At 41.3% G+C, this 15,131-nt stretch overlaps 1 protein-coding gene across 8 annotated transcripts in view; it reads left to right on the top strand.

Moving 5' to 3' along the window:
* The window catches only part of DACH1 (dachshund family transcription factor 1), a 585,162-nt gene that overhangs the window by 523,853 nt on the left and 46,178 nt on the right, over nt 1–15,131 (top strand). For all 8 annotated transcript variants that reach the window (XM_061629968.1, XM_061629971.1, XM_061629970.1 and 5 more), the window contains one exon: nt 14,544–14,691. In XM_061629968.1, coding sequence (XP_061485952.1) covers nt 14,544–14,691 — 148 coding nt within the window. The remainder of the gene's footprint in view (nt 1–14,543; nt 14,692–15,131) is intronic.

Here is a 15,131-nt window from a genome sequence, read left to right as displayed (position 1 = left end):
CACAGCAATGCAGAGTGATAAAGGGGTTTTCTGTGGGAAAAATTATGCCCAGCATTTTGAGCCAAATTCTAAGTATAATCCTGTCATAGATTTATCAGCTCAGCAAGAATTACACCTTAATACTGGTACGTTATATTAATACAAAACAAAAGAGAGAAAAATGGAGATAGTATTTTCTTCTAACACTGAGTAACAGCTATTGTTTATTGTACCTAGCATGATAGCTTAAAATGGAATTATATTTAGGGTTTGGTAATTTTTTGCAAATTTATTTAAATGTAGGCAATTAATAAATGGCATAATTGTTTTATTAATTCATATAATTTAATCACTTAAAGTAGTTGACAGTTTTATTTTTAACTCTGTTCTACATCCTCAGCCTATGGATGAAATAAATAAGATGAATTACTTGAACATAAGATTTTAAAATACTTATATATTTGTTTTATGAACAAAATAGTTACTCAGTTTAGAAAGGTATGCAAGATGAAGACTTGTATAGAAATTAGAAGAATGATTGCATTTGCACTTGGGAGTTTCCTGTACTGCAACAAGATATGAATATTGCAAAATTTGCAAGCATTAGATCAAACAAAAGCTGCAATTTAGCACCGACTGTATTCACTACCTTTTTTATCTGCCTTCTGCAAACATTTATGAGAATGACATTCTCTTCACTGGAATACTAATGAGAGTGGAAAGTTACAAGTAGTTGTATATGTCTATCTTATTGCCTGTCGTTGGTATGATAGTTGTGCGTGAATCTGGGAATGAAACAATCAGACTATCAAGTGACTTCAAATTACTAAAACTGAGAGTGAACACAGAGTTTAAAATAATATTTGGTAAGATGGAAAACAGACCATCCACAAGCAGAAATACGTATGTTTTATAAAGCATTTGCTAGACCATTTTAAATCATGAATAAAATAGTATTTTTTGTCCCAAAAATAACTTTGACATAGGAAAAATTCAAAAATAGTTGTTATTCATATTTTATTTATTTTTAGGAATTTATGTTCTGCCTTTCAATGAATTTCCAGGTTGGGTTACAAAGAATAAAAATTACAATATTTTGGCTTGTATCAAATAGGTGCTGCTCTGCTGTGGAATGGGAAGGGAGGTAATTTTTGGTACTTCCTCCGCCCCTCCGATGCCCATCCCTTTGGAGCAGTTTTTTTTTTTTTAGGGGTTGGAGATTCAGGAGACTGCAAGCAGTGAAGAGATCACCAAAAAGTGGCTCCCTCTCCATTCCACTTGTGGATGTGTTCCATCAACTGAGCAACTTCCATTGGATCCCACCTTTTATGTACTTCATTTATTGAAAACCATTCTATTCCACCCTTGAATTTAAGATTTCCAGGGCAACTTGCAATAGCTAATAAAAACACAATAAATGGAAGGCAGGGATAAAAACAATCACAACAGGAGAAAAATATTTCACAGGCAAAAATTAAAAGGTCTTTGTCTGGCACTTAACAGCACAATCCTATGCATGTTTGCGCAGATTATTATGGAAGCCCACTGTGTTTACTGGGGACTATTCCCAGGTAAACTGCCTAGGATTGTAGTCTAAAAGAATCTCCATGGAAATGAGTTCCAAAAAGACCCTCTCCCCTGTTTCCACCCACCTCACTTCAAGTAGCAGGAGGGCCTCTGATAAATATCTTAGTGTATGGGCAAGTAAAAATAAATAAATGAAAAAACAAATCAAAATAAAAGAGCAGGATAAAAACAGTCAGCAGAGATAAAACAAATTCAACACAGTGTAAAAACAAATCAACAGATGGAAAAGGTTGGCTTAAAAGACCCAGGCAAAATAGAAAAAAGTCTTTGTCTGGGGCTGAAATGACGTCAAAGTAGATGCCAGGTGAGCCTCCTTACAGAGAGCATTCTAGTTAGGAGCCATCTCTGAGAAGGCCCTTTCCCTATTTCACTGCGCTTCAGATGATGGAGGCATCTGAAGAAGGGCCTCTACTGAAGATCTGAATATATAGACAGGCACGTACATATATACTGTATCCTAATTAGATTTACAACCTGACTTTACTCTTAAGCTCAAACTGTGTATGCTACTCAAGAGGTCTATGATTTCCTTCACTTTTGATCTTGTTTAACTTAAAGCAAGGTTGCATCTGAACAGAAAAAGTGCATGCAGCAGAGAGAGCCTGCTTAACTGTTTTCTCTCCATATTTTACCCCTATGGGTGAAAATGAGGTTCAGTAGGATGATCTGAAACTGATCTGAAAATGGCAAGAGGGAAAAGTTAAAATTTTGGGTTAAAACAACAACAACACAAAAGTAAAGTAAATAATGATTACTTTGCACTGTAAGGTAGGGACCAATATACAAGTAAAACAAAACCCATAAAATAGGTTGGGAGTTGATTGGGAGAGGAGAAACAGCAAGAGGAAGAAGGTATTTAATGCTTCCCCCATCCTCTGCTTTTGTGCTGCAGATCTGTGTTTGCAAGGCTAAACAAGCATGTATCTCTGTATTAGGGCAAAGGAGCTTTGTGGAACAGTTGCAGAGCACTTCTGCACTCTAAATCATTCTTCTCCTGAAGTTGCTTATCCCCAAGTGAATTGGCAGATGGAAGTTTGTAATATGCAGTTGCATGTAGTGTATGGCTCTGCCTTAGGTGCATAAGAAATATTCTGTTGTGTGCCTTCCCAATCTCCGAGCGGTGAGATTTCCGGGGTCCCTGCGCTCATCCAGGGTTGGTTTCCTTTGGGAAGAAAATCAGCAGAGACTGCGGTGTCTTTATGAAATATGGTTTATTTATTTGCACACATTCCAACCTGAGCTTAGGATGGAGAGGTTCAAGGCATCAGCAGTCCAATATCCATCTTTCCCATCAGTGTTACAGAAGAACATAAGAACATAACATAAGAAGAGCCTGCTGGATCAGGCCAGTGGCCCATCTAGTCCAGCATCCTGTTCTCACAGTGGCCAACCAGGTGCCTGGGGGAAGCCTGCAAGCAGGACCCGAGTGCAAGAACACTCTCCCCTCCTGAGGCTTCTGGCAACTGGTTTTCAGAAGCATGCTGCCTCAGCCTAGGGTGGCACAGCACAGCCATCACGGCTAGCAGCCATTGATAGCCCTGTCCTCCATGAATTTGTCTAATCTTCTTTTAAAGCCATCCAAGCTGGTGGCCATTACTGCATCTTGTGGGAGCAAATTCCATAGTTTAACTATGCGCTGAGTAAAGAAGTACTTCCTTTTGTCTGTCCTGAATCTTCCAACATTCAGCTTCTTTGAATGTCCACGAGTTCTAGTATTATGAGAGAGGGAGAAGAACTTTTCTCTATCCACTTTCTCAATGCCATGCATAATTTTATACACTTCTATCATGTCTCCTCTGACCCGCCTTTTCTCTAAACTAAATGCTGCAACCTTTCCTCGTAAGGGAGTCGCTCCATCCCCTTGATCATTCTGGTTGCCCTCTTCTGAACCTTTTCCAACTGTATAATATCCTTTTTGAGATGAGGCGACCAGAACTGTACACAGTATTCCAAATGCGGCCGCACCATAGATTTATACAACGGCATGATGATATCGGCTGTTTTATTTTCAATACCTTTCCTAATTATTGCTAGCATGGAATTTGCCTTTTTCACAGCTGCCGCACACTGGGTCGACATTTTCATCGTGCTGTCCACTACAACCCCAAGGTCTCTCTCCTGGTCGGTCACCGCCAGTTCAGACCCCATGAGCGTATATGTGAAATTCAGATTTTTTGCTCCAATATGCATAATTTTACACTTGTTTATATTGAATTGCATTTGCCATTTTTCCGCCCATTCACTCAGTTTGGAGAGGTCTTTTTGGAGCTCTTCGCAATCCCTTTTTGTTTTAACAACCCTGAACAATTTAGTGTCGTCAGCAAACTTGGCCACTTCACTGCTCACTCCTAATTCTAGGTCATTAATGAACAAGTTGAAAAGTACAGGTCCCAATACCGATCCTTGAGGGACTCCACTTTCTACAGCCCTCCATTGGGAGAACTGTCCGTTGATTCCTACTCTCTGCTTTCTGCTTCTTAACCAATTCCTTATCCACAAGAGGACCTCTCCTCTTATTCCATGACTGCTAAGCTTCCTCAGAAGCCTTTGGTGAGGTACCTTGTCAAACGCTTTTTGAAAGTCTAAGTACACTATGTCCACTGGATCACCTCTATCTATATGCTTGTTGACACTCTCAAAGAATTCTAATAGGTTACTGAGACAGGACTTTCCCTTGCAGAAGCCATGCTGGCTCTGCTTCAGCAAGGCTTGTTCTTCTATGTGCTTAGTTAATCTAGCTTTAATCATACTTTCTACCAGTTTTCCAGGGACAGAAGTTAAGCTAACTGGCCTGTAATTTCCGGGATCCCCTCTGGATCCCTTTTTGAAGATTGGCATTACATTTGCCACTTTCCAGTCCTCAGGCACGGAGGAGGACCCAAGGGACAAGTTACATATTTTAGTTAGCAGATCAGCAATTTCACCTTTGAGTTCTTTGAGAACTCTCGGGTGGATGCCATCCGGGCCCGGTGATTTGTCAGTTTTTATATTGTCCATTAAGCTTAGAACTTCCTCTCTCGTTACCACTATTTGTCTTAGTTCCTCAGAATCCCTTCCTGCAAATGTTAGTTCAGGTTCAGGGATCTGCCCTATATCTTCCACTGTGAAGACAGATGCAAAGAATTCATTTAGCTTCTCTGCAATCTCCTTATCGTTCTTTAGTACACCTTTGACTCCCTTATCATCCATGGGTCCAATTGTCTCCCTAGATGGTCTCCTGCTTTGAATGTATTTATAGAATTTTTTGTTGTTGCTTTTTATGTTCTTAGCAATGTGCTCCTCAAATTCTTTTTTAGCATCCCTTATTGTCTTCTTGCATTTCTTTTGCCAGAGTTTGTGTTCTTTTTTATTTTCTTCATTCGGACAAGACTTCCATTTTTTGAAGGAAGACTTTTTGCCTCTAAGAGCTTCCTTGACTTTGCTCGTTAACCATGCTGGCATCTTCTTGGCCCTGGCGGTACCTTTTCTGATCTGCGGTATGCACTCCAGTTGAGCTTCTAATATAGTGTTTTTAAACAACTTCCAAGCATTTTCGAGTGATGTGACCCTCTGGACTTTGTTTTTCAGCTTTCTTTTTACCAATCCCCTCATTTTTGTGAAGTTTCCTCTTTTGAAGTCAAATGTGACCGTGTTGGATTTTCTTGGCAATTGGCCAGTTACATGTATGTTTAATTTAATAGCACTGTGGTCACTGCTCCCAATCGGTTCAACAACACTTACATCTCGCACCAGGTCCCGGTCCCCACTGAGGATTAAGTCCAGGGTTGCCGTCCCTCTGGTCGGTTCCATGACCAACTGATCTAGGGAATAGTCATTTAGAATATCTAGAAACTTTGCTTCTTTGTCATGACTGGAACACATATGCAGCCAGTCTATGTCCGGGTAGTTGAAGTCACCCATTATTACCACATTTCCTAGTTTAGATGCTTCCTCAATTTCATATCTCATCTCAAGGTCTCCCTGAGCATTTTGATCAGGGGGACGATAGATCGTTCCCAGTATTAAGTCCCTCCTGGGGCACGGTATCACCACCCACAACGATTCTGTGGAGGAGTCTGCCATGGTGCAGAGAGATAGCCTCTCTGCCTGCATCCAGTTCCCAGCCTTTCTCAGAGAACTCTAAAACACATTCAAAAGCACAAACCTCTGCTAGCCCCCAGGAAGGGGGGAGAGGCTCTCCTGAAGAGTTTCAATGACAAAAGGATCTTCCTGGCCCATTCACTAGTTGCTGGGCACCTGAAAGACCCATTAGCAAACTGGCCACTCTATTAGCTTAACAAAAGAAACTCCAGCAGAGCCAGCCCCTCACCCCCTCACCAAAGCAGAAAACATGTGTCACAGACAGACAGAAAGTCAAATAAGATTGCCATTGGGACTCTTAATTTTAAAAGGCATGCCTACCAATGAGCAGCATTAATTGTAAAAAAAAGCAACTACTTATTTTGGCTTAAAGACAATGAATTATCCTTTATTACTTTTATTTATCAAATTTGTATCCCACCTTCACTCCAATAAGATGAAGGATATGTATTGGGCAGATTACGCCATGATCCTCACAATTCCTCTTATGTTGAGAGACACATATTTATCCAAAGCAACACAGTTAACCTCATATATAAACAGCTCCAGAACCCAAGTCTCCCTGGTCCAAAACTCTATCCACTATACCACACCACCTTACACAACAAACTGATTACATTTCATTGGCTATGCAAAGAACTAAAAAATGTTGAGACAACCCTGCTCTTGCCCAAGGCTTGAAAAAGTGTTGTGTCTCTGTTGCACAGTGCCAAACAATGACACAACCCAGCCTGTAAATGGCAACCCCTATTTCTGCTGGACATGCTGCTATATTAGGGTTGCCAGGTTCAGGGCCTGAGACTGATCCTGTTTCTTTAGGAGAAGAGAAAGTCAGCCAAGTGCAGGTGTTCTTGCAACACCATAATGAGAAAAAACACAAGGTGAAATTCTCCCTTTCCCCTGCACAACTTTTAAAGATACAGAAGACCTCTTGGTTGCCAGGCCTCCATTTATAAAGTAAGCATACTGTATTTACTATGAAAAATTCTCATTTAATATGAGAAATTTCTCCCACCCCAAAAAAAACCCCTTTCATCAGAGAAATACTTGAGATATTGTCATGGTTTTACAAATTTGTAAGCTTCCTAGAGCATTTAAAAGACATGACAGAGGTCTTCGGAAGTAAACACCAGTTGAATCACATGGCAATAATAATTAAAATAACTGCATAGGAAAATTCTCAGAATTTACCACTTGCATTCAGAGGACCCACTGCAGAAAATGTTAGGCAGTATTCAACTAAATAACAGCATAGCGCAATGATAAGCACTATTGCAGTAGGGCTTACCCCTCTCCCTCCCTCTCCCAATTTTTTCTAGGGATTTCCCCAACCCTCTGGAGCAGATTTGAGGGTGGCATGGAGTGCATGTGCGGGGCAGGGGTTCCCATTGTGATAGTGCTAATTCTTGTGCTAGCACTATTATTTATTTATTTATTACATTTATATACCGCCCCATTGCCAAAGCTCTCTAGGTGGTTTACAGCAATTAAAAACATTATAAGAAAACTATACAAATTTAAAAACACAAAAAACAATTTAAAAACGCAGTTAATTTTTTAAAAAAACAATTTAAAAACACATGCTAAAATGCCTGGGAGAAGAGGAAAGTCTTGACCTGGCACCAAAAAGATAACAGTGATGGCACCAGGCGCACCTCGTCAAAGAAGTCATTCCATAATTTGGGGGCCACCACTGAGAAGGCCCCTCTCACCACTGAGAAGGCCCCTCTCACCACTGAGAAGGCCCTCTCCTAAGGTGAATATCACCTTAACTTGTTATATTATACCATACTTCTTCAAAAATAACTTCAGGGTAGTATTCAAACTATAACAACACATTGAAACCAGTACTAAAATCCATACCAACATCAGAAAGCAATCCCCCAGTACAAATGGGCAACCCTGATCAACTGCCCCAAATGCCTTGGTGAAGAGACACATCTTCAACTGGTGTCGAAATTGATACAATGTAAAACACTAGCCGTATTTCCGTAGTTCCATAACTGGGATGCCATCACAGAAAAGGCCCTCTCTTAAATCACCTTTTGATATGCCACAGTTACTGGTAGGATCTCCAAAGGAGCCTTTCCTGCATATCACAGGGCCTGGGCAGGTTGATAAAGGGAGAGATGTACTTCAGGTATTAGGGTCCCATGTAATTCAGGGCTTTATATGTCAATAGCAACACCTGGAATATAGACAATCAGCCAACTCTTGTAAAACTGTTGGCATATGGTTATGATAAACCACATTACTCTGGCAGCTGCATTCTGTACTAGTTGCAGCTTCCAGATTGTCATCAAGCACATCTAGTGCTCTTTAGACTAAGCTAAACAGGGGGTTACCAGTGAATGGGTTACTGTGACTACTCTATCAAGTAAAAACAAACAAACATGACCATAGCTGGAAGATACCCCATGACTCCAATGCCACCTGGGCATGTAGTAACAATGCTGGATTTGGACTGTGGGCCTGCTCCTTCTAGGGGAGTGCAACCCCCTTGAAAGGTTGTCTGTCTTCTTCCTGGACACATGAATCACCTACCCACACTGCCTTTTATCTTACTAGGATTCAGTCACAATTTTCAGTCTTAGGCCCTCTTCCAGCCCATGACTGTCTCCTGCACAGCCCTCACCTGATTCTGATGACAAGAAGAGATAAAGCTTGGTGTCATCCACTTATTGGTGATACTGTGCTCCCAAATCAGAATCCACAAGATCATACTACTCCTAATAAAGATCATGAATCAGGGCAATCAAGGCTGTTTCAGTGCTAAAACCCAAATCTGAAGCCACAGTATTTGCAGGTAATGTCTCCCAGTGATTTCAGTAGGATTTACATGCATTACCTCTCTCCAGATTTGGGATTAGAAAGTTCCTTAAAAGTGGCCTAGAAAGAAAATATTACTTTGTTATGATAGAGCCTTATTGCATTAAAATAAATCATTGGCCAACATCACCTTAAGTCACTGTCTTAATATAAATGTTTCCCCCTATGTTCCTGTCCTGTACGCAGGCTGGTTAAATGCTATTGAGGTCAATGAGAATTAAGCAACATAACTCCATGCAGTGTTGTAGTCCTGGTGTGCACTGTATTTTGAATTTGGCAATATATTGGCGAACAGGGAGGAGGTGGAGAGTGAGACAGGGTGGAGTGGAGAAAACAATTGTTTAAAAAATTCATGGCGGTGGTGAAGAATGGAGGGGAAGGGAAAAGGAGCTGGAGGGCAAGAACATGGATAAAGGAGGAGAAGGAGGCAGCAAAAGAATGGAGATAAGGAACTGTGGAGATCTAACAGGTATGAGGAGAAATTTGTGTGAAAATTCCAATTGACGCCCTTTGGTGGGGGAGGCTGGTTCGTGGGAGGATCAAACAGCCACAGCTTGTTCCAACATGGAGTACCTCCTCCAGTCGGCCAGCATGGAGCTCAAGTTCCTCATCATCCAGAATGCAGCTGCCTTCCAAGGCATTCCCTCTGCAAGCAACAAGCCTCAGTATGCTCACTTGCTAGGAAAACTGTGGCGCCTCTGGCCTGGGAAACATCTCCAGCGATGGGAGCTGGGAGTTCACCTCGGCCCTTTTCTTTGCCACCGGCGTCCTCGCCACCACAACTTGTGTTGCCCTTCCTCGCTGCTCGACACCACCCGCATCAGCACTGGCATGGCCATCTTCAGCCTCCTCCTTAAGCCTTTGTCCTGCTTCTTCGCCTATCGGATGTGCCGGGAGTGCGGAGGAGAGTGTGCCTTGAGCCTAGACTGGGAAGGTTCGCCGGAGAGACACGTTTCCTGGGACAGTGTTGACTCCGCTGCTGTTTCCCTCGTCCGCCATTGCTGGGCTGGCTTCCTCTCTCTGTTCCTTCTAGTGGGGCTTTTCTTGCTTTGTGTGTGTCTCTGCCGGTTTGGAGATGGGCGTTTGCCTCTCATCTTTTCTCCTGGGTCCTTTTTAGAAGGCCAAGAAGAGAGAGGAGTGAATTTTTGCTTTGTGATTTGTTAATGCATTTTGTTGGATGTTGTAACTGCTGCTTTTTGTAAATTGTATTGTTTTTATTGATATATTTTTATATTTGTGTTTATTTTTTTTGTAAGCCGCCTTGAGGGCCTTTTGGCCAAAAGGCGGGGTAGAAACAAACAAATAAATATATTCATCATCATCATCATCACAGAAGAGGATGAGCCACAGCAGTAGCAAGCTTGATATACAAGTGTCTTGTGAAATCTCTTTTAGATGGTTCCAGGGACAATTCACACAAATCCAAAGAGCCCAGTAATTAATACTATTTTTGATGGCTCAAAGGCATCAGAGGGTCTTAGGGGTTACATTGTTTGCCCTGTCTCACATGCTGCTACATGTAATATGGACTAATACCTATTCTTTCTGAGTGCATAACATTAGAATTTTCATTGGCAGCAGTACTACTTTTGTATTGGCATCAATTTGGCTCCAAGTGTAAAAATTTTGGCTGCCCTGCTGAAGTGCCTGATATAACATCTAAAAATGAAAGTTCATTTTCCATAGGTTATAAGTAGTCCCTAGTGGGTTTCAAAGCCAAAAATGCTAATATTTTTCCAGACATAATGAGCAGCAGTAGACAGTGCATTACCATTAGCAGCATTAAAAGAAAGTGTTTCAAAAATATGTTAGGGGAATAGGGTGGAAGAGAAGATATGGTGCCGAAGCCCAATGAAAATGTAACATGCTCTTAGCAGCTTCACACTTTGCAAAGGTGTTTAACATAAAATCACACCCATCAGCGTTGCAGTTTAGCGTTATTCACCATGTTTATCCATGATTGTTTCATATTTAAAGAACAGCAAAATATTGTGTTTTGTCAGCCAAGGACAATAATAGTTTAATAGTAATTTATTTTCCATTGCTACTGATAATACAACCAATCAACACGTTAAGTGGTGCCAACATTGGCATCTTGCTAAATAAATCTCTAGGCTTTGCGCTACGAGTACATCTTTCAAAGATAAGTCAACAAGAGCAATCAGAGCAGAAAATTAGAATTTGGTATGTTAGAATTAAAATACAGCTAAACTAAAGTTTTAATTGGGGTGATCTAAAAGGGCACTTGATGTAATGATCTCTTTCATTTGTTACTAATTGTTTGTTCCTGATGAAGAAGAAACATGTACATGAATGTTGCTGATTGAGTAAAGATGGCAGTTGCCATAGCAGCTAGTTTTTATTGTTCAACAAGAAGGGAACGTCAAAATGTAAAGGAGGTCTGGTTGTGAGCTTTAACATTTTCTGACACTTTGCCACAAGGGACATTTTTTGTTATAATATCACATTGTTTGAAACTGTGATCTCAAGAGTTTATCCAAAGAATGTACTGCATACAGTGTTTGTGGCATTTAACTTGGGATATTTTTTGTTTCTATGTTATTCTGGAAGTAGAGTCTAATTTACCTGTGGAGTACTGATATAAATTGCACAATTGCCAATGGATAATATAAAATTTATATTATAAACCAGGGCCAGCTCCAGGTTTCTTGGGGCCCTTGGCCATAGGGTGTCAGAGGGCCCCTTGGCCCCACCCCTTAAACCACACCCTTCCACCTTGGCTCCTCCCCTTTAAACTTAAAACCTGGTTAAACTAAAACAAAGAGAACCAGTGTGGCATAGCGGTTAGAGTGTTGGACTACGACCTGGAGACCAGGGTTCGAATCCCCACACAGCCATGAAGTGCACTTGGGCCAGTCACTGCCTCTCAGCCTCAGAGGAAGGCAATGGTAAACCCCCTCTGAATACCGCTTACCATGAAAACCCTATTCATAGGGTCGCCATAAGTCAAGATCGACTTAAAGGCCGTCCATTTCCATTTTCCAAACAAAAACAAAAATTTTGTTACGATATGACAACACCTTATTGTAAAAACAATTAGGTGCCTTTTAAATACCTCTAAGTTTTACTGTTGACAAAAATTAGAAGTATAACTTACAGTGCAATCCAATACATATCTACTCAGAAGTTAATTCCATTGGATTCAATAGGACCTACTCCTAGGTAAGTGTGTATTGGATTGCAGCCTTAATCTGCAATCCCATGCACACTTACATACTACCCTGGGCTCCTTTGGGAGAAAGGGTGTGATATAAACTGAATACATAAAAAAATAGACTGATTGGGACTTATATCCAAGTAGACATAGGATTGCACTGACAGAGATAGAACTTGAGACATAACTTAGATGTAAACAGAAAATGTGCATAACTTAAACAACCATCATAAATTTTACCTCTTCCCCTGCAATTTTCAGAAAATTAACAGGCAACTAAAACACGTTCCGCCCAGTTTTTTCAGTAGTGCTTGCCTCCAGACCATGAGAAAAGCACGCATGCTGGGCTAGCAAGGGGGAGGCAACCAAAGGACTTCTGCCAGATCAGAGACAGGCAAGACAAGAGAGGACTTAGTAGCATCCACCTACCAACAACAACTCCAAGGAACAGTACAAGAAAATAACGCCACTGCATGCAGTACAGAACTCCTCAAGTTCATCTGCACGCTACCTCCACCCGCTTCAGGAAGAAACCAGCATAAGAAGCCAGCCCCCTTTCATAACTCTCTTCACCATGTAATAAAGGAACAACACAGACATTAATTTTAGAAAGGGAGTGAGAGAGAGGAAGAAACATCTGCCAGTGAAAAGTGTTTGTTCCTTTAACTGGGACTGCAGTCCTATGCATATTTGCCTGGGAGGGGGGAAGCCCTATGAAACTCAGACACATAAGGATTGTAATTTTGTGTGTTTGCTTTCAAGTTCGCTTCCTCCCCCTGGACCCTGTCCCGAGTTCCTGCCTCTAAACATGCATGTTGGCAAAGCAAAGCCCCCTCCACCTCTTAAGGGGGGGTAGGGAAGAGAAGCATCACCAGCTTGAGCCTCTCTTGAGCCTTGATCCAGGCACGTGTTGAAAGCAAATGCAACAGTTCCAAAAAGGACACATGTGAATGGGCTTTCAACATCACCTACTTCCGAAGGCTAGGCTTGCTCTTGCAGCAAAGGACTTTAGAAAAAAGCCATTAAAAGTTTGCAAGGTGGTATGTCAAATATACATGAACAGGGGCAGTGCTTTTCTGTTATTGTTTTTTATATGAAAATGAAATGGACTGCCTTCAAGTCGATACCGACTTATGTTTTCTTGGTAAGCAGTATTCAGAGGTAGTTTACCATTGCCTTCTCATATCTCAATAAATTGAAAAAAAGCCTCTCCCACCCCTGCCTTCTTCCTGCACCCCTCCCCCTTTGCTACTGAATTTGTGATGAACTTTTAATAAAAAGGGGGAGAGAAAACATGACTTAAAATACTTGCTTTGCAAGAGGGTCCCTTGCCTCACTGTGCTTTTGCTGGCAGTTGCTATTGCTTTCCATTCCATCAACTGGAGCGCCCCAAAAGGTCTTCCTTGTGCCCTCTGAGTTCGCTTGAGAGCCGGAAGTGTATGCATGCCTCTCCTTCTTGCTCGATACGGTGATCCTTCCCTCTTGAAGGAGGAGAAGCATCCCAGCCGACTCTGAAGGGAAAGATCGAGGCTTTGAGGGGAAAGAAGATAGAGGTGGCAGCAGCAGCAAAAAGAGAAATGCAACTAATTATAGCGCTCCAAAATGGCTTCCTTGTGCCTTTTGCAACTGCTCCTCTCTCGGTAGCACAACAGAGAGCTGGAAGTGTATGTGTGCCTTTCCTCCTCCTTCCCTCTTGGAGAAGAAGGAGAAGACTAGGCATGCGCAGAAGGAGGAAGCTTCTGAGCCGGCTCTGAGGGAAAAGATCAAGATTGAGGCTTTGAGGGGAAGTATTAAGGTGGCGGTGGCAAAAGAAGGAGAAGCGTTGGGGTGGCAGGGATGGGCTGAGGCTGGTGAAGAGGCCCTGTGAGGCTCCTGGGCCCTCGGCCAGTGCCCAACCTGACCGCCCTTTAGAACCGGCCCTGTTATAAACCCATGCCAACTGTGCATATATAAAAAAGAATAAGGCAGCACATTCTCAATATCAAACTTATAACATACCAGCTTTTTTAATGTATTTATTTTAGTTAACAAAATTTATATGCTGCTTTGTTGTAATAAAACCTCTAAGCAGTTTGCAAGAGATTTAAATTTTATTTTAATTATTATTTTCCAAATTAGTTTTAGGAACATAGGAAGTTGCCTTATGCCAAGTCAGGCCATTGGTTCATTTAAGTTAATGTTGTCGACACTGACTGGTAGTGGCCAGTGATGTAGTAGCAAATTCAGAAGTGCAGGGTCCCTTCACGACAGTAATAGCTGCACTCCCTTCCCCTGCCTTTTTCTTTTGCTGCTGGGTTGAAAATGAGATTCTTGTTAATGTCTTCTCCCACAACAACAGACATCCCTAGGGGCCAATCAGCATGAAAGGGGAGAGTGTTAGCTACTGAAAAGAGTCGTCTCAGTTGCTGACTCACCTCCTTTCACTCTGATTGGCTCCAAGCAGCAGGATAGGACAAGGAAGCACATTAGACTCTTCTCAATGGCCAACACACTCCCCTTTCATGCTGATTGGCTTGTAGGATGCTGAAAACATAGGGATCCTGCTCCCAAAAAAGTGAGGGGTCTAAGACCTTCTACACCCCTGGCAGTGGCTCTCCAGGTTCAGACCAGAGATGCTGGAGATTGAACTTGAGACCTTTTACCCACAAAGTATTTGATCTTCCATTGATCTATGGCTCCTTCCCATAAAAGCTTGTGGGATGTTTCTGTAAAGCCGTTGATTGTACTAAGAAAAAAATCAAGAAGATTTTTATTATTTCTATCCATTTTCCCTGTTATATATCTGTAACTCTGCTATGAAATGGTAACAGTGTATTAACAGGTTACTATTAAACATTGATTTGATTGTTTCATATTTCAAAAGATTACTTCATTCAGCTTTATCTTCAAACAGGGCCTGTTAAAAGTTGCCATAGACAATGCTCGAGCTCAAGAGAAACAAGTCCAACTGGAAAAGACAGAGCTCAAAATGGAACTTTTCAGGGAACGAGAACTGAGGGAAACACTTGAAAAACAGTTGGCAGTGGAACAGAAGAACAGAGGTAACGATAATAAAATAATAATCATTTATAGAGCTAATGTGTTATCTCAGTTTTCTAAAGTTCTTATGCAGCTAGTCACATATGCTTCACCTTTCTTTGACCAAGAATAATTGGCTATGATTCAACATATGGTTTCATATAAAGACCCTTTTTATTTTTAAAAAGGTTTTACACAGGAGATTAATAGTTTTTCTGTGCTTGGTGCAGAGTTTGTTTCGCCTGTAGGTTTTAAGTGTAGATATCTTCCTTGTCCTCCCTATAGTCTTGTTATGACACAGTAGCAAGGACAAATGGAATTCACAACATTTCAAACAGCACATTATGAAAATGGATATTGATGTTCTTTGACATCGGTCAGTTTTATTAAACTGGCCACTTCTAAAACCCATTTCTAAAAAAGATATCCAAGTGATTCATATTTAGATGTTAGTATTGTACTT

The sequence above is a fragment of the Rhineura floridana genome, chromosome 5 (genome assembly GCF_030035675.1).
Source record: "Rhineura floridana isolate rRhiFlo1 chromosome 5, rRhiFlo1.hap2, whole genome shotgun sequence".
NCBI classification, from domain to species: domain Eukaryota; kingdom Metazoa; phylum Chordata; class Lepidosauria; order Squamata; family Rhineuridae; genus Rhineura; species Rhineura floridana.
This window is presented reverse-complemented; position numbering and strand designations above follow the sequence as displayed.